We start from the raw sequence: 27,494 nt of genomic DNA on the forward strand, positions 1-27,494 counted from the left end.
AAATTTAAATAAGCGAGAAATATTTAAGCAATCATTAAATTGTTTAAAACATTGTTGATTGTGTAAGAGGAAATAATTAAGCTGTAATAAATTGTCCACTAAAAGTTTAAAGAAAGTTGATTTATTAGTGAATCAAATGGTTATGAGTTGGATTGAGAATATATATCAAATCCATAAAATTGGATAGAGTTACCTTGTGAAGGTAAATATGCGAAAATGAATTGTCTAACCTTCCATGCTGCAAAGAATTATGGTACAGATCGAAATTGAGTCTCAAGAACTTGAAAAGTTTCAAGTTCGTAGTGTGAGGAAAAATAGTAAATTTGCTTGATAGTGTGATTTTAGCATTAACTGCTATGAAGTTATTGCTATAAAATTTATCAAGTTTTCTTATTGAACGATGTGAACATTGAGACTTTCATTTGAGATTGAAAATGTTTAAACTGATTGAAAATATTATTTTTGGATCTGGAAAAGCTATACAGATTTCCTTAAGAATGAAATAAGGAATTTCAAAGTAGAAATATTCAATTCTACTTGATATTAAGTGATGTTATAGTGGGAAGACCTATGGGTCATGATATAAGTGTTAGACAGACAAATAATAAATGTCCAATAAAGATTCAGAAGCTTATGTTACTGGTGAATCTTATGGGATTATCATTAACGAGTTTTAGATCATTTTGATCATGAGTTGGTTGACTCTGCATTAAGGTTGGGTTAATGGTCGCAAGAAATGATTAATTTAGAAAAATGCGGAGAAGTTAAGAAATTTTAATGATTGAAAAAAAAGTGAAATCATCAATTAGTGATATAAAAAAATGGTTATATTTAAGATGATGTAAAAAGGATGCATAACCTTTCTAGCAAAGGTGATAGATACTCAAGTATCTGCAGTAAGATCATATGATATTTCCATAACTCAGGAATTTCCATGTCTTTTTAGATTTATTATTTGGGTTACCTCCACATTGAGAGGTGCAATTTAATATTGATGGTTATCAAGGCATTAATCATGTATCTATGGGTTCATATCGAATGATTGCGATTGAGTTAAGAGAATAAAGAACAAAGTGCAAAAGCTGATAGATCGAGGATTCTTTAGACCGAGTATTTTACCTTGGGTTACATCGGGGTTGGTTGTGAAAGAAAAATGGATATATGCGATTATAAATAGACTATCGATAGTTAAACAAAGTAACTATCAAGAACAAGTATCATCTTTCGAGGATTGATGACTTGTTTGATTAGCTTAAGGAAGATGTTCTAAAAATAATTTTCAGAACACTGTATAGACACTACGAGTTCGTAGTAATGTCGTTTGGTTTGAAAAATGCGCTTGCAGCATTTATAGACTTGATGAATCGAGTATTTTAATTTTACTTGGATTAATTTGAGGTGGTCTATATTGATGACATTTGGGTATACTTGAATACAAAGATAGAACATGATGTTTATCTTCGTACTGTGCTTGAAATACTTAAGGATAAAAAGTTATATGTTAAACTGTCAAAGTGTGAGTTTTGGCTATCAGAAGTTGATTTTCTTAATCATGTTGTCTCGGCATATGGCATAAGAGCTAAAAAAATATAAATAAGAAAAAAACCAAAAAAAAAGAAAGAAAAAATAGAAAAAAAACAGAAAAAAAAGAAAACGAAAAAGAAAGAAAATGGAGAAGAAAGAAAAATATAGAAAAAGAAAAGAAAAGAAAAAGAGGAAAAAATGAGAGATGATTAAAAAAACATTTCACTTGTGAAAAAACACGAAACTAAATACTTTGAAGTCAAGTCTAATGAATGTCTATTTTATCGAGGAAGAATTTGTATTCCTCATAATGATGAGTTGAAGAAAGATATTCTTTCTGAGGCACATTGTAATCCACTGACTATGCATCTAAGTGGAAAAAAATGTATCAGGATGTAAAGAGTCATTTTGATGGTTGGATATGAAAAGATACATTATTGAGTTTGTTGCTACATGTTTGACATGTCAACAATTAAAAGATGAGCATAAAGTGTTTTAGTAATTGTTGCAACTGATTTCTATTCTAGAGTGGAAATAGTAAAGAGTCACTATGGATTTTGTTACAGGGTTACCTTTGACATCAAATAAAAAGGATTCCATTTTGGGTGATAATGATCGGTTAACTAAATCGGCACATTTCATTCCGATGTGAATGGACTATACATTGGATAAATATACATAGTTGTATATCAAGGAGATAGTTCGACTACATGATGGAATGTCAGTATCCATTATATCTGAAAGGGATCCAAAGTTCACTTTAAGATTTTGGAAATATTTGCATAAAGTTTTGGGTACTTGATGAATTTCGATACGATTTTTTATCCATAGACGGATGGTAAGTCAAAAAGTACTATTCAAATATTAGAAGATATTTTGAGAGCATGTGTGATTGATTACAAAAATCATGGGAAAAGAAAAGTATTTACCTTTAGTAGAATTTGCATACAATAACAGTTATCAATTAAGCATCAATATGGCTTTGTATGAAGCTTTATATGGGAGAAAATGTCGAACACCATTAAATTGGTTCGAGTTAAAAGATCGAAATCTTGTTGGCCCAGATTTATTGAAAGAAGGTGATGATAAAGTACAAATAATTCAAGATAATCTCAAAATGGCATTTGATCGACAAAAGTTTTATGCAGACTTGAATTGAAAAAAAATTGAATATCATGAAGGCGATAAAGTTTTTCTTAAAGTTTCACCTTGGAAAAATATTGTGTGTTTTGGGCACAAAGGAAAACTAAATCCAAGATTCATTGGACTTTATGAGATATTAAAAAGAGTTAGACGGATGGTTTATTAGTTAACATTAACTCTAGAGGTAATTGAGATCTAGAGTTGAACAAAGTGCACAATGTTTTTCATGGGTCGATGCTTAGAAAGTATCGATCAGATTCTTCATATGTCATTTCATCAGAGGAAATTGATCGATCAGATTTAACTTATAAAAAAATATCAATTCGAATCTTAGCTCGAGAAATCAAAGAATTGCGTAACAAGACAATTCCTCTAGTTAAAGTGATTTAGCAAAATCATAATGTCGAGGATGTTACTTGGGGAAAGAGATGATGATATGAATAAATAATATCTACACATTTTCATATCAGGTTGAGGAATTGGATTAAACAGGTTCAAACTTTAATGATCTGCATGATCTTCACAAAATTCCCAAATTAAGAAGGAAAAATCTGAATTCAAGAAGTTGGTAAGATCAGAAGAGGTTTTCACAAAAGGCGCAGGCTCAACTTGTTTATCTTGAGCTATCACAGAAGAAGTTTATAGTTAAGGCATGGGCACGTCTTAACAGTCAGTACAACCTTAAATTAGGGTTACGTATTTATAATGAAAAGTGCAATCCTTATAAAAGTGGAGTTAGGGTTTTCATAGAAAGTTTTAAAATTCGAGTACGAATTTTCTTAAGGAGGGGAGAATTGTAATACCCCAAAAATTTAGACAATGACCAAAATGAAAATTTTGAAAGTTTGATGGTTAAAGTAGAAAATTGGGTAAAGTTTAAAGAATTAAGTGATAATTTTCTATAAAGAGTTTTATTCCATTAATAGATAGTTTACTCTTGAGAGTGGGGTTTTATAGAAATTATATTTTTGGATTTAGAATTTTAGTAAAGAAAAATTAGAAAGGGTTAAAGCCGGTAAGGAATCGGTAATTCAGATCGAATTGGAATTTTACAAAAATTTGAAGGATGTTATAAAATGGTTGGAAATATTATTTTAATATTTTAGATCATAGAAATTTGGTTTGGAAATGTGCAATTTTTCAGATTTGATCGAAACAGTGGAATTTAATGACTAAAACATAATATTTGAAAAATTCATGGGAAATTTCGTATATTAAAGTCAAATTAATTAATATTTGACTTTGGAAGATGATAAGGATGAGTTGTCATGGTTTTATGGTGAATAGGAAGATTCATTAAGGGTGTTTTGGTCTTATCTTAATTAAATGTAAACTAATATGAAATGCACCAACATTTCATCCGAAGGTGAGGGAAAGCATCAATTCAATTTTTAAGAAATTTCATTTGGATTTTAAGTATGCTATAAATAGAAAATTGTTATACGCAAAAAACACTATCATTTGGTACCAATATTGCATGATAATCTTGTTGGTGTTCAAAGATCCCAAATTCTACACTTTGTGTTCATATAAGGGATCATGAAATTGATGATAGATCTTAATGTTTGTGAGGAAGTAGATTCATATTCAAGCATGTATGATGATTAGAACATGTTTAATATTTCTAGAACTTGTTCTTTAAGTTTCGGCCATGGATTGTTTGAGTGAGAAAAATTATGGAAAAATTATATAATGATTGGAAATGATAAAGGAAGTATTCTACAAGCCTTATAAAAATTTGGGGACCATTTTGTAATTTTTAAAAACTTGGGGATCAATTCAAAAAATTTTGAAATTTGATGGGTTGTTGTGTAAGTGTTATATAATTTATGTACTATGCTGGAAATTTTTTGTTTGGGAACTAAAATCAGTGTTAGTAGGTGAAATTTTATTATTTTGGGAAGTTTAGAAAGTTTGGTGATTGTAATGCAAATTTCAAATTGTTTGGGAATGTTTATTGTAATTATGTCTTTGTATAGGTACTTGGTTGATAATACTTTCAATACTGGAATATTTTTGTATTGAAATTTTTAAGTGGTAAAATAGTGAAGGACCATTTTATATAAATTGAAAAAGTTGGTTCCAATGTTAAAAGGAATTATTAAGTATTGAGTATTTGGATAGAAAATGAGTTTCAAGTATATTATGGAGTTATTTTGGGATATGTTTATGTTAGTACAATACTAACATATGTATTATTATGAATTTGTGATTTATACAGATTGTGATTGATTTGTGATTGAAGCAAGTCAAGTATAAAAAGGGTTTATTGTCAACAATAGTGAGACACATATTTTGAAAGATATAAAATGTCAAGGTGAGTGCAATACATGCATGACATTATACGTGGATGTTTTATACATCATCAGGAAGACTTGCGATAAGTCGACCTTGTTTATATCAGCATGATATTATGTCATTTTTTATAAATTGATATGATATTGATATGTCATAGTGTGAAAATATATAATGCATTGATCATGAATAAGGTGATATTTTACCATGAATGTTATTTCGGGTATGAGCTGCTCAATGTTAAATTATGATAATATACTTTGCCCATGGATGAATTGAATAAAATAGACTATATGCCCAAATAAGTCATTGAGGGACAAGGTATAGTTGGCATGCCATAGAGTATAGCAGCTGCATGTTTATATTAGCACTATAGTGTGTAAGGACACTAAGTGTAGGTTTATGTCCAGATTAGCACTATAGCGTAAGCTTAGTGTAGGTGGTGGGCACGACCTTATGTGTATTATCCGGATTAGCACTATGGCATAAGCTTAGTGCAGGTTTAGCACTACGGTGCAGGTATTTTACTCGAATACCCAGGGTCCTCAGGGTGTTATATTGGGCTACTGTCTATGGTTTATGTTTATTGCTTAATGTTAACTTCCTAAAAAGGCTACTTTTAAAGCCTTTTTCACTTAAGTTATTGTTTGTTTAAAAGCTCATTTTAGTCATTTTAGGATCATGTAGTTGCATATAGTTGCATTTGTGGTGGCTGTGCTATTTTATTTCTTAATGGTGCTATTTGAGGGAAAGGTGCAGTTTGTCTATGGTGTGCAGGAAATAGCAAGAAAAAGGATTCTTTGGGAAGTAATGCCACGACATCACACGTTGCTAAAGCAGATTAAAATGCCTTGGCATTTTTGGCACAGAAAAAGACAAAAAGATATTTATGCATAAGGACAGCTGGCACTGGACAGCTGTCCCTGCACGTGGAGGACTGCTGTAATCGCCTGCCAGATATTTTATTTATTATATATGACACCTCATGGGAGAGAGAGGACAGAGAGCACACGCAAAGAGCAGAAATATCAGATTTTTATTTTCTCTTTTTCCTTTCTTTTTCCTTGGAATATTCCTCCATTGATAAAGCTCCAAGGAGTGGCAAGCTAGGCGCCGAAAGGAGCTAGCTAGCTAGGTGGTTCATGGTGGCCGAGAGGAGACCTCTGGTGGCGCGTCGAAGGCTTCTTCTCACTTCCCTTTTTGCTGCTATTTTTTTATATTATTTTGTGGGTTGTTGGAACGAATTTTCATGACTTTGTGTTTGGATATTTCGAACCCCACCATGAACTAAGTTATTTGGTGGTGGTTGGTTGAATGGTTGTTTGAACTTTATTTTCAATAGTATATTTAAGTTATTTGGTTCTTTATTGCTTTGCTTATGAATGCTTCACCATCTAGGCTTGTAAGAGGCATGGAAATGTCCATCTCTTAGATGAAGGTTAGGTATTCGGAAGAATCCTAAACTAAAAATACTTGTAAGTATTCGGAAGAAACGCAAGATAAGATCCTCATAAGCAATGGGTTATGGTATTTTCAAGGGGCTTTGAACCGGCCTAGGAATATTATAACTTAATCCCTTAGATCTCGGAAGAGACTAGGATAGGATTTCAACGACTAAAAAGGGTGTCTTTATCAATAGGGTAGGCTGTCCAACATCATTGAGTGACAGCAGATGCCTTGGCATCCTATTCTGTTAGGTTCTTTTGAACATTTTAGGAAAGCCCTGTCGAGTAAGTAAAGACCAGTTAGCTTAAATATACTTGAGAAATAAGTTTAGCAACCTTAGACCAATCCCTACCATTCATTTCATTGGAAGCTTGTCACGTGAGGATTATTTTCTTCTTATTTTATTTATCTTTTTATTTCTGTTTTTACCATTTCTCATTGCCTCAACATTTCACCATACTCAACATTAAACATCCATCATTGCCACTGCATTTCCATTTGCTACACCATCACACCATCAATCCGCATCCACCAGCTTACACATATCCATTGCCGTGACATTTGTATATATCAAGACTAACTATACTTAGATAGAATATTGCATTGCTTTGGTTAGACTTTTGTGATTTCACCCAATCCCTGTGGAGTCGATACTCACTCATCATTATATTACTTGAGCGATTGTGTATACTTGCACATTATTTGCGTATATTTTATAGTACTCACAACACGCAACACTTAATAAATGGTAAGCATGCAAATAAGCTTATGAGCTTATGACATAATGGCAATTATATTAGTAAAATAAGCTTACGAGCTAATGGAATAAATGCTAAGTATATTAGTAAAATAAGATTACGAGCTTATGGAATAAATGGTAAGTATATTAGTAAAATAAGCTTACGAGCTTATGGAATAAATGGTAAGTATATTAGTAAAATAAGCTTACGAGCTTATGGAATAAATGGTAAGTATATTGATAAAATAAGCTTACGAGCTTATGGAATAAATGGTAAATATATTGGTAAAATAAGCTTGCGAGCTTATGGAATAAATGGTAAGTATATTGGTAAAATAAGCTTACAAACTTATAGGATAAATTATAAGAAATTTTATATCATTTTGATCATGGTAAAATATTGGACATGTGTGTAACATGATTTTATGGCATGTTGAATTTGACATTGAAATTCATGCATGAATTGTATTGCACTGTTTATTGTTTTAATTGTCTCACTAAGTATATACTTAGCGTGTGATGATTTTCACGCGTAGGTAAAAAGCCAGTAGTGGAATAAAGAGTTCAAAGTGACATTAAGCATCGAGGAGGATATTTCAATATCAGTAAGACATCCTATGATAGAATTTGACTTAGATAGTGGCATGCAATTAATAATGTTCAATTTGTTTTGTTGAATTAATTTGGAAACAAAATGGTAACTTTATAGTGATGAAAGGTTCATTTTTATCAGTTTTATATAATTTGCTAAAATTACTGCAGAAGTACTGCAGCAGTGCACCGATACACTATAGCAGTGCATCGATACACATTTTAAGTTCGATGTTTTTGTGCATCGGTACACTGTTCACGTACTGTAACAGTGCATCGGTACACTATCCACTGTTCATGGTACTGTTTATTACTGTTCATTATTTGCCTTAAATTTGTTATAACGAAACATGATTCATATGATATGATATTTTTATATTATCATTTACTATTTTAAGAAAATAAATTTTAAATCACTTTTGAATTGGAAATGGTTTCAGAAATTCGGGTGACATCTATAATCTGTATAGGTATAATTATACGGGTTATGGGTGTTACAATATTTCATAATTTTAGATTGTATTCGATATATTAAATAACGTTATAATATGAAAGAATATATATATATATATATGGTTAGATAAAGTCAAAAAATTAGAACAAATTATTGTCATAATACTATATATATAATTATAATAAAATTAGTATAGAAACTCGAATTTCTTAAACTCGACTCAAAAAAATTTCAAGTTAAGTTCGAGTCGTAAAACACGACTTGTCAACTCGAATAACTTGAAATTTTTTTGACTCGACTCGATCCGATCGAATGCTCACCCCTAGTCTAAATGACAGCACTTGCCCTATATGTTTGTCTGAATAGCTTAGCAAAGACACTATCAGGTAAATACCATAATGCAAACACCTTTTTGCTTGTTCACGTAATGACCGTGTTTGATATATTACACCTTTTTGCTTGTAGTGTACGCAATCAAGAGAGTAAAAGAAGCAACGTAATAACATTTGATCCTTAATACAAACACATTCTAATAAATATTTACCTGTACAAACGCCATACATGCATATGTTTAGATTAAACCACTATAAACAAGTTTGTCCGTACTGATAAACAAGTTTGTCCGTACTGTAATGGAAGCTCGAAACTCTTAATTAAACTAATAAAATTATTTTTCAGCACTAAAATCAGGCTCAGCTGGCTTTTGAGGAAGCAACGGCGACAATCTTTGAGGTAATCTGGCGCTTTGTGAACCATTGCTCTGTAGCGTTCGTAAAGCATTCACAGCGAATTTTGATGCGTAAAGAGTGGCACCAAGGCTTGCCGTCGCTGAGGCTTCACTCTCTTTGTTCAAAGCCTCTTCCTCTGTTGCCGACGCCAAGCTGCTTGTACAAACGACGCTGCCCATGTCTGCCATCGCACGGAGTAATACCTGGTTGAACAGATCACTTCATATAAGCACATTCTAACACAGCATAGGAACTTAATGGAAATAGTGTTGCGTAGAACAATTACTTGAAAGTGTGCATGAACTGCTTGCTGGAAAGGCGTTGAAACTGAGAGGCCACAAACTTCAAGTCATCCGCCATTAGAGCAAAAGCTTCAACTTCTTTCTGTGCCTGTACCGTTCTCGTCGAAATCGGTAGGTTAGACGATGATTGGGGATCCAAGGCCCAAGTAAGGAGATCATCACCGCAAAAGTCACCAGCCTTGAGATTAGCCAAGTTAAAGAAACCGGTTCTTCCACCGTTGGTGGTCGTACTTGTCAGATTCCCTCGGATGATAAACAGCATCTCCTCCACAGGATCCCCTTCTCGGAGAATGCAGCTCCTGTCGGTGTAAAGCACCGGCTTCAGACGATCACACATTGCATCTAATAGTTGTTCATCCATTTTGTCAAACATCGGCACCTAAAAGAACACAAATTTTTATATCTTTGGTTGCATGGACGTATGAAGGTCGAAGCTTTAACGAAAGCACTCACTCTTTTGAGAAGATCCAAGCAAAGATGTCTTTTTATATCTCTCCTGAGATCTCTGGGAAGGTTAGTAATGAGAGTCTCTTCTTGGACGCCTCTGGTTTCTTGCCATTTGTACTGTTCGTATCGCCTAATGCGTTCCCTCAGGTTCTCGGGAAGCATTCTGTGGGACATCCATTGCTCTGCATCTTGCCTTTTCACTCTCATTTCCTCCAGTCTGACTCCTGTTGATTGCAGATATTTCTGGGAAAATAACAAGAAGAAATGTTGAGAAACAATTAAAGAATTTTTTTATGGCGAAATACCAATGATTCAATGAAGAATATTGTTAAGCAAGTACCTGCATATTCCCAATAAGCAGTGCAAACAGAATCAACCCACCGATGGAAATAGCAATAGCAAATAGTATCTCAAGCTCGTAAGTGCTTGTTTTGAGATTTTGGCCTAAAGAACTGAAAAGAACAGAAGAAAAGAGGGGAAGAACCAACAGATTGTTCAAATGAAGTAAACTAGAGTGTGGTTGTTTAATATTTACGAACCTTAGATTACGCAAACCCCACCAAAAGCAGTAAAATAATTTTTTCGGAAAATTCATTGTTCCAACCAAACCAGAATCAAGTACATCGATGAATATCCCGAAGTTGAAGACATCGGTACCGTTTATGTCATCGGGATTGGTTAAAGGGCAGGTAGTATTCAGGAGATTCACTAATGTCTCGTTTCTCGCCGGGGTTGTTTCTTTAAAACAGTACAGAGCGCCTTTGTCACCACTGCCTAGAGCATTGCGCCAGCACCGGTCTTGTCGTTCGATTGAGAACAAGTACCAAAAGGCTCCGACTGCCTGGCATGTCGTAAACCATAGAGAATCAGGAAATTGCTTGTAATTGTATGTATTTGCTTAAACGAAACGACTCAAACTATATACGGAATCAAACTTACATGACTGGCTAGCATGTAGAGGAAGAGATTCAAAGCAGCACCAGCCCATGCTGTCTCGGTAAGTATACCAGAAGTGCTCGTAACTTGTTTGAAAAGAGGGATGATTCGAATGATTCTCGGCACGTATTGGCAGAAAATAAAGGATTTCAACAACTCCTTTGTGACCAATGAAACCGGGTCATTCAATGCAGGAATTATGATTACAACTACCACCTAACCAGAAAAGCAACACAAGATAGTTGGTCATGGATTGCAACTGTCAAAAGGCAAGTGAAGTAGAAGCAATTTGTTGAGAAATAAACCAAGTACAAGTAATTTCCCTATAACCAGATTAGTGAGAATGCAAAAGAAAAGTGGAAAAATAATACCCGAAATTGATAACGGAGTTCAGCCAATTGTGCTTACGTCTCCGGACTGCTGCAGATCTTTTACTAAGAGAGAAAATTTACAGGTGTTTACAAAACACTCACTACTCACAAGAAAACTCTCTAGTATTGGAGAAATAAATGAGTTTTTGGGATGGTTTTGAAGCTAAATGAGCTAGGGTATTTATAGTTAAAACTTAAGGACTTAATCTTGTAAATACCCTAAAACCTAGGGATTAATTGTGATTATCCCATTATCATTTTTCAACAAACATCTACCAAACTTTGAAAAACTATTTTTTAAAGAAACATTTACCAAACTTTGAAAACCATTTTCAAAGAAACATTTACCAAACTTTGAAAACCATTTTTTTAAAGTTGGTTACCAAACTTGAAAACCATTTTAATACTTTCAACAATCTCCCACTTGAAGACTGATTTTAATATGTCTTCACACCTCGATCAATGCAACAACTTTTCTAGTCTTGTTACTCTAGCATGCCAACTGAAGTTGAACACAACTTCAGTTTGTCTGTAGTCACCGTCTTTGTCAACATATCTGCCGGATTTTGAGCTCCACTGATCTTTTCTTTCAAAATCTCATATTCCATAAGAGACCGGATAAAATGATATCGCAATTGTATGTGCTTTGTCCTGGAATGAAAAGACGGATTCTTTGCTAGATGTATAGCACTTTGACTGTCGCAATACAAGACATTATTTTCTTGTTTCTTGCCTAACTCTTCCAAGAAACTTTGGAGCCAAACCATCTCATTGCTAACTTCCGTAATAGCGACATATTCTGCTTCAGTTGTGGAGAGAGCAACTATCTTCTATAGTTGAGAAACCCAACTCACTGCGGTTCCTTCTAGAGTATAGACATACCCTGTAGTGCTCCTTCTGATGTCAACATTTCCGGCTAAGTCAGCATCTACATAGCCTGTCAGTATCGTATCTTCACCTTTGAAACAAAGTGCTTTGTTTGTGGTACCCCGCAGATATCTGAGGATCCATTTGACTGCTTCCCAGTGTACCTTGCCCGGATTATTCATTTACCTACTAACAGCTCCCACTACTTGAGCAATATCTGGTCTGGTACAAACCATGGCATACATCAGACTTCCAATTGCTGAGGCGTACGGTACCTTCACCATGTGTGCACGTTCTTCCTCCGTCTTTGGTGACTGTTCTTTGGAGAGTCTTAAATGAACACCTAAAGGTGTACTTACTGGTTTAGCATCTTGCATGTTGAACCTGGAGAGTACTTTGTTGGTGTACTCAGCCTGTGATAATATCAAAGTCCCTGACTTTGTGTCTCTCTTGATCCTCATCCCAAGAATCTGCTTTGCAGTGTCCAGATCCTTCATAGCAAACTGCTTTGACAATTTTTGTTTCAAGTTTATAATCTCTTGTATGTCTGAGCCTGCAACGAGCATGTCATCAACGTACAACAATAAAATAATGAAGCTATTGTCGAACCTCTTGATGTAGCAACAAGGATCTGCTTGGCATATGGTAAAACCACTACTACTCATGAAACTATCGAACTTCTTGTACCACTGTCTAGGAGCTTGTTTTAAACCATACAAGCTCTTCTTCAACCTGCATACCAGGTTTTTCTTGTCTGCCTCTATGAAGCCTTCTGGCTGCCTCATATAGATTTCTTCCTCCAAATCACCATGAAGGAAAGCTGTCTTTACATCTAACTGCTCAAGATGTAAATTCTCTGCAGCTACAATTTTAAACACCAGTCTGATTGTAAACAGTTTCACGACTGGAGAGAAAATTTCATTGTAGTCAATACCTTCTTTTTGCTGAAAACCTTTGACAACCAATCTCGCTTTGTAGCGTTTGCTCCCATCGTGCTCTTCTTTGATCCTGTAAATCCACTTGTTGTGAAGCGCTTTCTTACCTGGTGGTAATTCAGCTAATTCTCACGTCTGATTTGACAAAAGCGAGTCCATCTCATCTTTCATGGAAGACTCCCACTTGACTGAATCCTCCACTTGCATTGCTTCATCATAGCACTCTGGTTCACCATTGTCAGTCAGCAACAAGTAGTGCAAAGAAGGAGAATACCGTTGGGTTGGTTTAGGAATTCTGGAGGAGCGTCTTAGTTCCGGTGTGCCTGGTTCTTCTTGAACTGCTTCAGGACTGATCTGAACATCATTTCCAGAAATCTCCTCAAACTCAGCAAATTCCTTTGTTTCAGCTTTGGTATTGGAGCTGCTTGATTCTACAGTTGATCTGTCTTTGTACATCACATTCTCATTGAAAATGACATCTCTGCTTCTAATGATCTTCCGATTTTCATAATCCCAAAACCGGTAAACGAACTCATCACCGCCGTAACCAACAAAGGCACATTTGTTGGACTTAGCATCAAGTTTACTTCTTTCAGCAGAGTCTATCTGTACATAAGAAATACAACCAAACACTCTTAAGTGTGAGGTTTATTTCTTTCTTGCTTCAAACTTCCTCTGGTATTCTGCCATCCAAAGGAACTGAGGGCCCACGGTTGATCAAGTAAGCTACAGTGTTGATAGCTTCAGCCCATAGAAATTTGGGCAATCCGGCATGTATCCTCATGCTTCTGGCACGTTCATTCAGAGTTATGTTCATGCGCTCTGCTACGCCATTCTGCTACGGTGTCATGGGAACTGTTGTCTCCATATTGATCCCATTGTTTGCGCAAAAATCTCTGAATCTCCTATTTCTATACTCTCCTCCATTGTCAGACCTCAACCGCTTAACTTTTATACCAGTCTCATTTTCCACCATGGCCTTCCATTTTCTGAAGGTATCAAAGACTTCTGATTTTTTCTTCAGAAAATAAACCCACACCTTCCTTGTAGAATCATCGATGAAGGTGACATAATATAATGAGCATGCAAGAGATGGAACTGGAGATGGTCCCCATACATCAGTATGAACTAACTCTAACTTTTCAGCCTTGGGTGTCTTACCAATCTTTACAAAACTGACTTTCTTTTGTTTGCCAAAGATGCAATCCTCGCATAGTCCGACATCTACATTCTTTAGATCCGGCAGCTTCCCCTTTGACAAAAGTGTCTTCATCCCTTTCTCACTCATATGGCCAAGCCTTTGGTGCCATAGGTTTGATTTTCCATCAGCATCTTCTACTGCAATGATATTCTCTAAATTTGATGTTATATAGAGAGTACCAGTTTTTTTACCACGAGCAATGACGAGTGCTCCTTTGGTAATCTTCCATTCACAGCCTGAAAAGGTTGTGCTAAATCCTTCACCATCAAGCTGTCCTATAGAAATCAAATTTCTTTTGAGGCCAGGAATATGTCTCACTCCTTTCAGCTAGATGAACCTTCCCAAAATCACCACTGACATAATTTTCCATGATTTCTCGGCATGGGGTGGAGTGGAAAGATGCCCCTGAATCCAAGATCCATGATTCAATCGGACTGTTGACGCTTAGAATCATGGCATCACCTGTCTCCTTTGTCACGTTGGCAGATTCCTGTGCGCCGGTATTTTTCTTCAGTGCTCGGCAATCTCTTTTAAAGTGACCCTTCTTGCCACAATTATAACAGGTAAAATCTTTCTTTCCCGTTGTGGATTTTCCCCGTCTGGATTTCGATCTGCCATGATTTGAATTTCTTTATGAAGTTCTCCCTCTGGACTCCGTGTGCAAGGCTGAGGAGGTTGATGCTTCACCCGATTCTCTCCGTCGAATTTCTTCGCTCAGTACCAGATCCCGAACATCTTCGAATTTCAATTTACTATTTCCTGACGAGCTGCTACCTGCTGTAACAGTAGCATTCCAACTGTCTGGTAGAGATAATAAGAGAATTAAAGCTCGAACTTCATCATCGAATTCAATTTCCACTGAACTCAACTGAGTTGTGATTGTGTTTAGTTCATTTAGGTGTTGTGCCATCGATGCCCCTTCCGTCATCCGCAAATTGAATAATCGTCTCATCAAGTGCACTTTGTTTGAGGCTGATGACTTCTCATACATACTGGAGAGAGCCGCCATAAGACATGCCGTGGTCTTTTCCTTTGCTATGTTGAAAGCAACATTGCGGGATAACGTCAGTCGGATAACTCCGAGGGCTTGTCTGTCGAGAAGAGTCCAGTCTTCATTCTTCATGCCCTCTGGTTGCTTTCCTGAGAGAGGTTGATATAGATTTTTCTGGTACAGAAAATCTTCAATCTGCATCTTCCAAAAACCAAAGTCCGCACCATCGAACTTTTCAATTTTCACCTTCCCTTCATCTGCAGCCATCGCTCCCACTCGAATCTGGTTTCGTTTGGATCGTTTCTGACAATTCTTACGAACCACCGTGTATTAGAACACCTCCGTCGACAAATTCGTATCGCCGACAAAATTTTACTATTCACGAGATTTACTATTCACATGAATAGTAACCTCGCAAAAATTGACAAAATTCACAATCAAAAGCTCTGATACCAGTTGTTGAGAAATAAACCAAATACAAGTAATTTTCCTATAACCAGATTAGTGAGAATGCAAAAGAAAAGCGGAAAAATAATACCTGAAATTGATAACGGAGTTCAGCCAATTGTGCTTACGTCTCCGGACTGCTGCAGATCTTTTACTAAGAGAGAAAATTTACAGGTGTTTACAAAACACTCACTACTCACAAGAAAACTCTGGGATCGTCAATCAACTCACCCCTACCGAAAACACGAGACGACGGGGCAAAGAATGCGGTGCGGAACTGAAAGACGATGTGAATTATATAAATGGCGTCGACGAATGTACGGAGGACACTAGCAATGATCCCCAGTATTCTGTCCAAGTCAAGGCACTTCTTGTAGTCATCAACCACAGAGATGTAGAAAAACAAAGGATCAACAGCCAGAGCAACGGCACAAGATAGAAGGAACATTTTGTTCCATGTCTGAAGAAACTCTCCTTGTGGATTAAGAATCCTCTTCCTGGTACCCAATGCCTTGTCTTCTCTTAGTCGTTTTTTGCCCAAAGAACCAAAGATTACTGGTTTTTTGAAGCTTCTAATCCTTTCAGAACAATTCTCGAAAGCCATCCGGGCACGATCCATAACAGCACCAAATAATGGCGCCTAAGTTTCATTGTAAATGATCCATCATCTGAACTCCAATCGTTGAAGCTGATTGATCAAATGAAATATCATAAAAAAACCCAAAGTCAAAACACTATTAGACTGATTCTAAATCAAATAAACTGGCCAACAATGAAACCAAAATATTACCAACCAAGCAATCCACTGTTATTTACATGGTTTCCCAGGCAGGCTTTAGAATAGTTGACTAGTATTAATGGTACTATACACTTAGAACACGCAAATAATTCTAAAGTTGAACCGATCAATGAAAATGAAACAACAAAAGCATACAACTGTATATGCATTGATAAATTCTACAAGCATAAACACTGACCTTACAAATTTGTCACGCCGGAAAGTCATGATTTCAGCCAATTTCTGGGGTAGTTTCATTTCATATGCAACCAAGTTCAACTTCGAGAGTCATCCAACTCTTGTATAAAATCAATACCCTGAAATGAAAACTAAAACCATAACTTAGAAGATATATAAAAACCAGTAAATCAACATGTCTTATAGAGAGAGAAAAAAAAGAAAGTTTCCGTGCAATATTGAGTAGGGATTGGTTTATTCAGGATATCATTGGAGGGAAAAAAAAGGATTTCTTTTGATGAATTAATGAGACAGCTAGCACTGAAGACATTAAGAGAGAAACCAGAACTGTGGTTGAGACGTTGCTTTCTTATCATAAAGAAGAAAAATTATATGCATATGGAAGACTCACCTTGATAACAAGAGTCAAGACTAAGAATGATTTAACTTTTGATTTCGTTTATTAAGACGGGTTTGCATTGATTCTGTAGATTTTCAGACCAAACGAAAGAGAAACAAAGGGGAAGACAGTTTGTTTAAGGTCTCATAAAGGCATAAAAACAAAGGAAGCCGGAAAAACAATAGAAAAATGGAGGAGAAATTTCGTTTGAAAGGAGGGTGGGGGGTTGGGGCAGCCCTTTTACAACATGGATAGAATTTATAGTGGCAGTTATATATATATATATATATGGAAAAAAGAGAAGACCAAAAAGGAAGACGAAGTCCACGGGGGACGACGGCAGAGAATAGTCAACCCCAAGGGCCAAAGTCTCTAAAGTTTTCGGAGGGAAGCTAGCTTTGGGGGCCAATTTCTCAGATGATAGACTTTAGGTTAACTACATTGATAGTTATTAAACTTATCTAAATTATTGATTGACTGTAATTCGCGATAAAATTAACAGTTAATTATGTGTTTAGTATCTAAATTATCAGTTTTTGTTATTTTAGTATCTAAATTTTTAATTTTTTAAAATCATACCTAAAGTTTAATTTTTATTTTATTTTAATACCATGTTCAAAATTTAACAATAAGTTTTGAAAAAAAAATTAAAAGTTTAGATACTAAAACGGATCAAACTAACATATTAGGTACTAAATGTGTAGTTTACCCTAAAATTAATACAAAAATATTTATAAATCCATCAAAAACTTGGATTATCTAATACTGCCCATCAATATTTGTTCTAGTTTTAATTACCAAATGAAAAATAAATAATCCATTACCAAATATGGATACACATGTATATATTTCATATTCTATTTAGTCCACCTGCAAGTTTTATAATTGCATTAGTACTTTTGACAATAAAATAAATAATTCAGTGGTACAATCAATTAAATATAAGAGTACATTGGGTTGGAAAATATATTAATCTAAATTTCTTTTCATTTATTTTTTAATTCTATTTTTTTCCTTTCAACTATTCTTATGTCAGGTTCATTTTAAATGACAACGTAAAGTCAACATATATAAAACACGGTAAAAGTTGATTTTGGTGATGGAAAATTTCCACTAATTGCAATTATCATGTATGAATATGTTCAACAAATTAAACTCTACGCCGGTTTATATTTCTTAAACGTCAACTTTGTCTAAATATATTTTAATTATTTACTTAATTTTATATTATAATAATTAAGTATAGTTATAATTATTTTTTTATCAATAATTATAATTATTTTAATTATATTATTGTGATTATTGTTATAATAATTATAACTTTTAATTTCTCATCAATCAAGTAGAAGATTATATAAGACATAGCTTGCACATCTTTTTCCACACGGAAGCTTATAAAATAACTATGTCAATGTAGTTTAATTGCATCATATGTTCCTAAACTACATCATTTATTTTAAGGTGATCCTTAAGTTTTGAATATTCTAATTTAATCTCCAATCTATGTCTCTCATTTTAAATTAGTCTTTAAACTTTTAAACATTCTAATTTCATCCCTAAACTATTGCCCTATTTCTAAATTAATCCCTAAACTTTTGAATATTCCAATTTTATCCTCAATTCATCCAAATATGTAATTAGTTTCAACCACAGTCTAACCTAAACTTTGTTTTTTCAAACATATAATAATATAACTTGGCTAACAACTTTATTAACAAGGGATGTGATTAGTATGTAAGTATAGTTCGGGTTGAAGTTGGATTGTTCAAAAAGTTTGGGGAAAAATTTAGAATGAACGTTATAGTTTAGGGATGAAATTGAAATGTTCAAAAGTTTACAGACGAATTTAGAATGATAGTCATAATTTAGGGATGAAATTAGAATATTTAAAAGTTTAAGATTAATTTAAAATGCGGGTCATACTTTGAGGATATATGATGCAATTAACTCTTATTATCTTTAATATTATTAATGAAATATGGTTTAGTGTGGAATTGAAAAGTCATTTCTGCCTAGTAAATAGCCGGGGATGACTAATTCAATTTTCTTCTCTTTAAGTCCTTTGATATGATCCGTACCAAACGACAACGTTCTGGAAATGAAATAGATAGAAAATTATGAGTTGCCGTAAAGTTTATTCTATGGTGCCATAAATCAAAATAAGACGGTTATATTACAATGGTACGTTCGTATTGATCTACAAAGGAAGAACATTCCACAAACACATCTTAGTTTTTGTTTCTGAAAATTAGTAAATTCTAATCAACTTTTTTTTTTTCACCATGGAAAATGTTATCGGTACACTGGTGACTTTCAACAAGAAAGTTCACCAAAAGAGGGCTAATAGACTGAAAAAAAATTTAAGATAAAAAACGAAAAACCCTATAATGCTGTTTATAAAATGATACAGAATTCAGTTTTAAGCCTAAGGAGCACCTGTTTCAGTTATACAATGTATAGAACCCTAAACTCATTTCGCCTTCGAGTCCTGCCTTCTTTTTCCAGTTTTCAGTACCTTAAAAAACAGAGCACCTCCGAAAACGATTTCTATCGTTTGTAGTGTACATACAAGCACAAGGCAACAAGCATGTGTGACCAACCAATCATCTCGTGAGAAAACCAATTCAGAATCAGAAATGTACTTCTTGCTTTCGTGAGAACATAAATGCCTGGTGAAGGGACGGTCTTGCAGTATAGGCTCTCCAACCCTCATTTCTTCCTTCAAACGGAAGGGGAAGGGGGTGACCATTTCACTTCTCTCAATTGTTAATTCTTCAGGGCTGCTCATCTGGAAATAAAATCAAAGTCGCCTTTCAAGATTAATAAATAAGAGCACCATAGCACAATCCAACCGACAGCCAGAAAGAGAAAAAAAATCAGAATAGTTAAGGCAGCATAAACTTCAAAGGGATGATTACGATCCAATCTTATATTCAATTCGGTTGCCACATAAGATATATAACCACTAGTCATGGACTCGAGGGACAATCCACTGGAAATACCAGAACACCATCCTGGAAGAGTGTGGCAACTGTGGTCTATGTCATGGTAGAAGGACGTTGGGAGCAGGCAGCAATTTCCAAACAAGCTCATTCAGGTATTGCCAATGGAAATTACTACACCATCTACCCAGTCGCTAGACCAGCAAAGGCAGTTGGACAACAATATAGATGCATGGTAGTTTTCAAGGTGACAGATTTTCCGTGAAGTCTTCAAAAGAAGCTACCTAAGACAAACAAGGAGATAAACTACCTTTGAAAGTGGGGTGAAGAAGGCTGGTCCTGTGAAGACCATTGAGCAGAGGTACCATAAAACCTTTGCTCATTGAATACCCCAACTGAGCTGTTTCCATCACTTAGCTGTGATACTTCATTCATGCCTGAGAAGCCCACTGGTCCAAGAGATTCAAACTCAGGCTGTTCAGCGGGAGAGCCATAGTCAGAGTTATAATCATACGGGTAGAGCATGACAACAGGTGGCATTGTAGGTCCATTAGATGATACCCCACCAGGGTTCATGGCTGGCAGTGGGTACATGCCATATGGCATGCTAGCTGAATTACTTTGAGAAGAGTTTGAACGGATGGGTCCATTACGAGACTGGTATGACGTAAATGAATCATGCCTACGTGAACCCCAAGGCCTCTCAGCTCTGCTCTCACCAGCAACGACAGCGAATTGGTCAAATGTGAACCTTGATTTTTCATTTTGATTACGGCTATGACTCCGTCCAGCAGGTCGGGGCTTTGAATTTGCATTCCAGTTTCCATCTCTATCACTGTGGTGGTCATTTCTATCAAAATTATATTTTCCCCTCCTCACATTTGCAGAATGGCGTTCTCTCATTGGAGCTTTCTGAAGTGGGGAAAAAAATCATATAAAAACGTTATCGAAGGCTACAGTTTCTCAAGGTAAAATGTCACAGAAACGGAAACTAAGCAACATAAGACCACTTCAAAAAACTTTTTTTTTTTATAGGAACCACTTCAAAAAACTGAAGCAATAGAGTGATGTAGTTGTATCTTATGACCTATTTAACATTGAAACTCAACACTGCATACCCAATTAAAGGAGAAAGTGGGGAAAGCGAACCATTTAATCATCATTACTCTTCAAAGCATGCAAAGTTCAAGTGCAGAAATTTAAGGTAATAAAGGCAAGTTACAAATTGATTATGCGACTTACAGGGTTTGGCAGATATGTCCCAGTACCACTGCGATGTCTAGGCATTTCATCAACATACCATTGATATACATTGGCAGGTCTATTTGAAATGGATTGGAGAGGTGTAACAGGAACAACACGAGGTCCATAATTAATATATTGGGGGAAGGGATTCACATTTGATGAAGGTCTCCCAGGACCATTCAATGGGAAATGACCTTGTAAATAGACAGGTGGCACCACAACAGGTGAAGGATAAATCATTGGAGGGTATCGCGGATTTTGGCAAAACCGTCCGTACTGCAGGTTTTGCCAATGGCTAGCAATGTCACCATTAAGAATGTCATTATGCTCCAATGGATCAAGAGACGAAACCTTTCTAGTAGAACTAGACGTATTTAATGCATCAGACTGATCAGGCCCCTCAGATGATTCAAAATTTTGTCCTGAATCATTGTTATCCAAAGCTTCATCCCAACTAAAATGGCTTGTTGATGCAACTGAAGTTCCTGCTTCAGTTGGAATGTTGTACACAGGGCAAAACAAAAATGGAACTGGTGGCCCTGTTATTGTGAAGGCCAGGGGAGGAACTCCGGAATTATCCATATTTCTTTGCCCTGCACCTGGACCTAGAAGGAATGGAGCAATGGGTATCATCGAATCTGAGCCACTTCCTTGACTTGCCTCAAATCCAGGCATTCGATGACTTGGAACAGGAAAAGAACCTATTGATTGAGGTCCAGTAGTTCTTTCTGCCATTTCAGTGCCCACCACTGATGGTGGATTCCAGTCTCTGCCATCATCATCTGCCTGAGAGGAATGCTCAGATACACTCTTACCTTTCCCACCTGCAGTGGACAGAATCACAGAAGCAGCTGTTTTCTTACCCTGTTTCTCCCTAGCTGGTTTAGAGACCTTTGCTGATGAACCTTCCCAAAAACTTTCAGATGAGGTTTTACTTCTAAGTGAACTAGTATACGAAGCAGACAATGATCTTGAATTTGCAGTTCTTTCATCAAAGCAAGCATCATTACTTCTGGTATCATGATGTTGGGAAACATCTACATGATCTTCCCTAGTTGATCCTAGAGTTTCTTTAGAAGACTTCTGTTGGACTTCAGAACTACCTGAGCCGCCTACTCTAAATTGAGTAACAAAACTATAGCCAGCTGAAGTTGCCAATTGTTTATCATTTGAATGAAGCACTTCAAAAACCCCATTATCAAGATCAAAACCACCACTAGAGCCCCTGTCATGTTCATGCAATAACTCATTTTCCGTTTCCCCTAGGTTTATTTCAGGAGAACCAAAATTTTCACTGGAAGGCTCAATTTGATCCTCTGGGTTTAAGGCTAATCCAATGCCTGGAAAATAATGGGCCAAAGGAGAAGAGACCGATCCTTGGGGAAACATTTGAAAATTTGTAGGAAGAATTCCACTCAAATTTCTCTGATTGTATCCCATTAATAGAGATTGGATGTGAAAAGGCAAGTGACCTGCAGCTAAATTTAATGGAATAGGAACCTGACCATTAAAGCCATGAGCTGTAGATGCCATCAAATTCACTAGATCTTGCTCTTCTTGTGGCATAACTTGTGCACCAGGAACTGAAGAAAAATCCTGACCCATAGTTCCCAAGCCAAAATCATTTTGGTAACTATTTATAGGACCATTTGGATCGCCAACAGCATCAATGGTCGGGCGTGTTGAGGTATGCCTAATAGATGAAGGATCATCACCTGAAGATTTAATGTTATGACTTGTCTTCATATCGGATTCAATATTCTTTATTCCATTATTATCTGAACTCATGGAAGCAATCTGGGTTTTCCCACCCTCAGGCACTCTGTTCCGCCTTCCCTGTGAAGAAACTCCCCCATATGTTTCAGTAAGCTCAGGACTAGAACGAGTCCTTGCAAAAAGATATCTTCCTTGAACATCAGTCACCAAGTTCTCCTTAGCATCAGAACTCTGACCTTTATCATTGTGTGCATTCTTATTGGAATTAGAATTCCGTCTAACCTTATCAGAGGTCTTTGTGTTGCTAATGCTACCGTAACTCTTTTGGCTTCGAGTATGAGAAACAGTAGATACATCACTAATCTTACTTGTGCTATCTGATGGATAATTAACATGATGTGAGGAAACACCGCGTGATCCTTGAACTCCTTCAGCTTGAGTGTCATGCCCAGAGGAAATATCATTGCCTCTGCTGCTTGAAGTGCTCCTGACATTGTTGAGTCCATGAGTGTCAGCCAAATTTGACAACCTCAAGCGCCACAGATCATTCCTGGGTGCATCAGGGCGTTGGCCACTTCCATGCCTTTCCCATGTATTCATGAAAAATTGATTTACTTCATAATAGAGGTCTTCTTTGGGACAATTAAGTATCCTTGTCAACTTGTTAGCTCCAAATGCAAATGCGCTGCGTATCCTAAAGAAATTACCTGGAAAATAACATCAATAAAACCTATTATTAGCAGTGACTACAGGCAACCAGAAAATTTGACAACTCAAATATTGCAAAAGCATAACAACTGTTGAAGTTATTTACATAGTTGAACATGTAGAAATATGATAGTACACATCCATCTATGATTCATGAGTGCTAAATCATACAAGTTTCCAGTAAATGCAAAAACTGGGCAAGAGTTGACAAAATAAAGATTTTAGATGTGTACTATCACCATTCTGCCTGCCAATACCAATCTCTTCAACTTAACTTCTTAATCAGGAGTTCTTAGCATGTAGCTCTCAGTCAGATAAGTTTCCAGCAAGTGACCAAACTATGCAGAACTAAGATTCTAATTGTTTACAATCACCTCTCTTCCCAACAATAACAGTCTATTCACATTTTTTTCTAACAATTTATTTTAAGGATTTTCAAAATCCTATAGAATGAGAATCTATTAGAAGTTTATTACAATCTATCTTCAAAAGGATTTTCCATGGGTCCATAAAAGAACATGACAGGGGGAAATGATATTTAATAGATCAAATAGTTATGCCAAGAATAGAAACTTATGGCCAGCAAAAACATGCAGCCAAAGTACCAGACGCGTGGGATTGCTAAACAAAAGAGAAAAAAAAGTCACAAAAATGTGCATAAACATCCAAAAGAACAACAGATAAACACTCGATGGTTATAGATGCAACTACCTTTACTGACGCTACGCCCAAGGTTGTTATTTATACGCAAAGGATCAATCACATTGAAATGTTTAGAAACAAAGGGCTGGCCCTGATTTTCTTGGCAAACAGCATATCTTGAACTACAAGTATCAAGAAAATACTTGCTAAGTAACAACTCTCCACCATCTTTCCGAGGAGGTTCAGCTGCAAAAAGCATTTCAAACAATGAAATTAAGACTATGAAACTGGAAAACATTCTGTTAGTAAAAGCTTCTTATTTAAAGCTTAGCATTAGATGTTCCAGAAATTGTAATACCAGTTATGTCTGGCAGAGTACTAATCGGAACAGGACCCCAGAGGCTGACGCAAAAGTTTTCCCAATCAAACTTGCTAAAGAACTCAAGAAATCGATACATGACCTACGCATGAAAAGGGGAAAACTCAGACAGATATGTCAGGCAAAAGCAAAGCCATACAAATAGAAAGGTAAACATAGCAACCTCAAGTGGTCCAGAAAAGGGCTTATTGAAAACATGGAATATGTAAAGAACCAAGGTTTCCAGGGCATAAGTTGAGATAAGTCCATGATGAGCACCCAATATGCGGCTCTCATAATAACACCAGGCCTTTATCAAAATGATGCTACGTTTGAACAAATGGTTCTGGTTTATCAAGCGATCAACCTACACACACAGATGTTAAGTTAGGTTTAAACGGGCACAAAATCCAAAAGTCTTATCATTCAAAAAATATATCCGCAGAATTGAATTGTAGTGCCAGGCTTAGCATCACTAACCTCTTCAAGGAAACAAAGAGTACATAATCCACCAAGTTGATTAAATGAAATGTCTACCACAATACTTTCTACAAGACACTTAATTATCTTCACCTGAAAATGCATAAAAAGGGAAAGAACATATCAAAAGGAATTAGCTGATTAAGATAAGAACAGTGAACAAATGTGTGGAAGAAATTAACAACTAGCTTCATGCAAGAATTCCATGTATAAAAGACAGAATCCAAGGTTCCATGGAAATATGAAGCAAATGCATTTCATTCCGACTTACCTCAGCCTGAACGTACTGAACTTCTTTAACTCGGAATTCAGCATTTTCATTTTTTTCTTCATTTTCCAGCATATTCCGAACCTGGTGAGCCCATGTATCCTTCAAACTTTGATCCTTACTGAAGGCCGTCAAGTCAATATCCCCATCAGGCAAATATGTCTTGAGGGGCACAGACCCAAAAGTAAACACCTGTCAACAAAAAGCAAGCAACCATTCATCAATATAACATAAGTTACATTCATCCCACCACTCATGGACCAGAACATGAAATCTAAAGATTGTAAATTTTTAATCTTTCATGTGATACCATTTATCCATGCCTTAACATTTGTAATAAAATACACGGAAACAAAATGTACAAAAAGACAACTCACAATATATAATCCAATATAATGGCATCTAACAAGATAGAAATCATAATGAGATATTCATTGGATTGGACCTGACAAGGGAAGCACTTAGAAATGAGGCGCTGGACATAATCAGCTACAGCAATACGTCGACCTTCCGAGGGTGTATTGGGCTGAATGCAGGCAATGAGTTCAGCTGTTCTTTCCTCGGCCTTCATCCATCGCTCCGAGTCAAGTACCCGAACCGCCGAGGCGGCTTCATTCGGTAACAATCCGTTCGGCAATAGCCCGCTAAGTGGCTGCTGTGCCGCCCACCCTTCATGCTCTCCCATGCAATCCTAAAGCACTTTTCCTCCCTAGCAACTTTCTAAACCCTCCCGACTGCCACAACGCAACCAAAAACTTCAAATTCTAAAAAGAAAAACGAATCGTTTTTCAATATGGGCAGTTTCCTAGTGAATCTATGGTTTAAGAAAAAGGGGGAACTGAAAAATAGGAAATGAGAGGGGGAACGAAACCCTATAAAGTAATGAAATGGGGAACAATATGGGCGGTGAGAAAATAAAAAACCCTAACTAGAAATTGCAACAATCCTGGAAATTGGGAAGTAACGGCAAACCAAAATGAAAGAGGCGAACATTAATGAAGAAATAGCAATTGCAAGAAAAAAAACGAAAAGAAGCGTGCCGGGGATCCAATATTACTAATTCTTTAGGTTTTGTTGTAAAGTGTCGTAGAAAATAAAAGAAAGGAGGAAGGAAAGAGGAGGGTGCTTTTGGTTACAATAATAAGAGGCTGTGGAGGCGTGATATAGTATTCGCTCGACGTCGAGGAAGTTCGTGCATTTGAGGGTTTTCACTTTGATTTTTTTTTTCCCTTTTACTTTTAAATGGAAATCGAGGCAGAAATGAAGAACAAAGAAAATACATGGAAAACTAAAGGAACAATTTAATTATTTTGTATTTTTAAGATTTTATTAAAGGGTATTTGTAATAAACAAAAGTTTACAATATAATTTGAATATTAAATGCATCTTAAAATTTTAAAATCATCTAATGAAATTTTCAACATTAATATAATATTAATCAAATCATTTCATTACATTTAAACATTAATTTGAGTGTTAAATATTATTTTTTTTAAATGAGTAACTTGTTAAAATAAAATCACTTATAATGTCTAATGAATATATTTTAACTTAAATCTAAATCTACATTTAACGTTGAAAATGATCACTAAATTGATTGATACAATATTAATATCTATTCAATTCGTTATTTGGAAATGACCATCCAGCTCAGTTGGTAGAGCACAAGGTTCTTAACCTTGAGGTCGTGGGATCGAGTCCCACGGAGGGCATTTCATAATTCGGAGGTCTCTTACGGAAGCTGCTCTCAACCTGGTATTGGGGGTAGCCTACTATCTTACCTCCCCTTACCCCATACATATGAGAAAAAGGGACAACCATTCAATTCGTTATTTGATTAAAAGAGATTTCATTAGATTTCAATTACGTCGTGGATTACATCAACTATAATACATTTAGGCTCGTCATAATAAAAACCAAAATGAATTAAGATTCGACAAAGTCCATTGGATGAGAGAATGAGACACATGGTTGGCTTCACGGTTGATGTTAAACACCTTTACTTCATGGCTAGAGGCAAGAATCTCTCGGTCCTCGTTGAGTAATAATCTAATTGTGGAAACATCCTTATGACCATTGGCGAGCCTATTAACAATGAAGATTGCATCACCTTCAATGATCGTGTTGTTCCAACCGTTCTCGCTTGTGAATTTTAGCCCCTTAGTAAATGTCGCAACTTCAGCCGACTCTACAGTAAACGGGGGAGGAAGTTATCTGCGCATCCCTCCTACACGACCATCCCATTGTTGTCTCTTGCTACGATTCCTATAGCCGTTAGGTTTTTGGAGGGGCAAAAAGCCCCATCAACATTGATCTTAAATATAGATATCGGAGGTCAGGTCTAGGTCCGAGAGCAAAAATTG

General features: G+C 35.9%; 1 protein-coding gene and 1 pseudogene across 1 annotated transcript; both read right to left on the reverse strand.

Annotated features, from left to right (window-relative positions):
• Positions 1 to 8,784: 8,784 nt before the first annotated feature.
• On the reverse strand, positions 8,785 to 16,950 carry LOC120152940 (annotated as a pseudogene).
• A 2,074-nt stretch (positions 16,951 to 19,024) lies between these two features.
• Positions 19,025 to 26,384, reverse strand: LOC120152967. Its single transcript, XM_039165019.1, has 11 exons — positions 26,003 to 26,384; positions 25,577 to 25,865; positions 25,135 to 25,323; positions 24,864 to 24,956; positions 24,568 to 24,750; positions 24,384 to 24,486; positions 24,095 to 24,271; positions 20,957 to 23,382; positions 20,025 to 20,626; positions 19,766 to 19,908; positions 19,025 to 19,560 (listed from the first exon to the last, which is right to left on the reverse strand). Exons 2-10 carry the CDS (start codon positions 25,814 to 25,816, stop codon positions 19,866 to 19,868), a joined length of 4,056 nt encoding a protein of 1,351 aa, XP_039020950.1. The 5' UTR covers positions 25,817 to 25,865; positions 26,003 to 26,384; the 3' UTR covers positions 19,025 to 19,560; positions 19,766 to 19,865.
• Positions 26,385 to 27,494: the final 1,110 nt, after the last annotated feature.

This window comes from Hibiscus syriacus, unplaced genomic scaffold, assembly GCF_006381635.1.
Source record: "Hibiscus syriacus cultivar Baekdansim isolate YM2019G1 unplaced genomic scaffold, ASM638163v2 tig00111096_pilon, whole genome shotgun sequence".
Classification (NCBI taxonomy): domain Eukaryota; kingdom Viridiplantae; phylum Streptophyta; class Magnoliopsida; order Malvales; family Malvaceae; genus Hibiscus; species Hibiscus syriacus.

What these genes read in the sequence shown, in the direction of transcription:
- LOC120152967 (XM_039165019.1), bottom strand. Translation starts at nt 25,816, where the DNA reads ATGGGAGAGCATGAAGGGTGGGCGGCACAGCAGCCACTTAGCGGGCTA. An exon ending in TGGGCGTAGCGTCAGTAAAG is followed by an intron (nt 23,383 to 24,094) that starts GTAGTTGCATCT and finishes GTTATTTTCCAG; the next exon opens with GTAATTTCTTTAGGATACGC. An exon ending in TCTTCACCCCACTTTCAAAG is followed by an intron (nt 19,909 to 20,024) that starts GTAGTTTATCTC and finishes TTGCTGGTCTAG; the next exon opens with CGACTGGGTAGATGGTGTAG.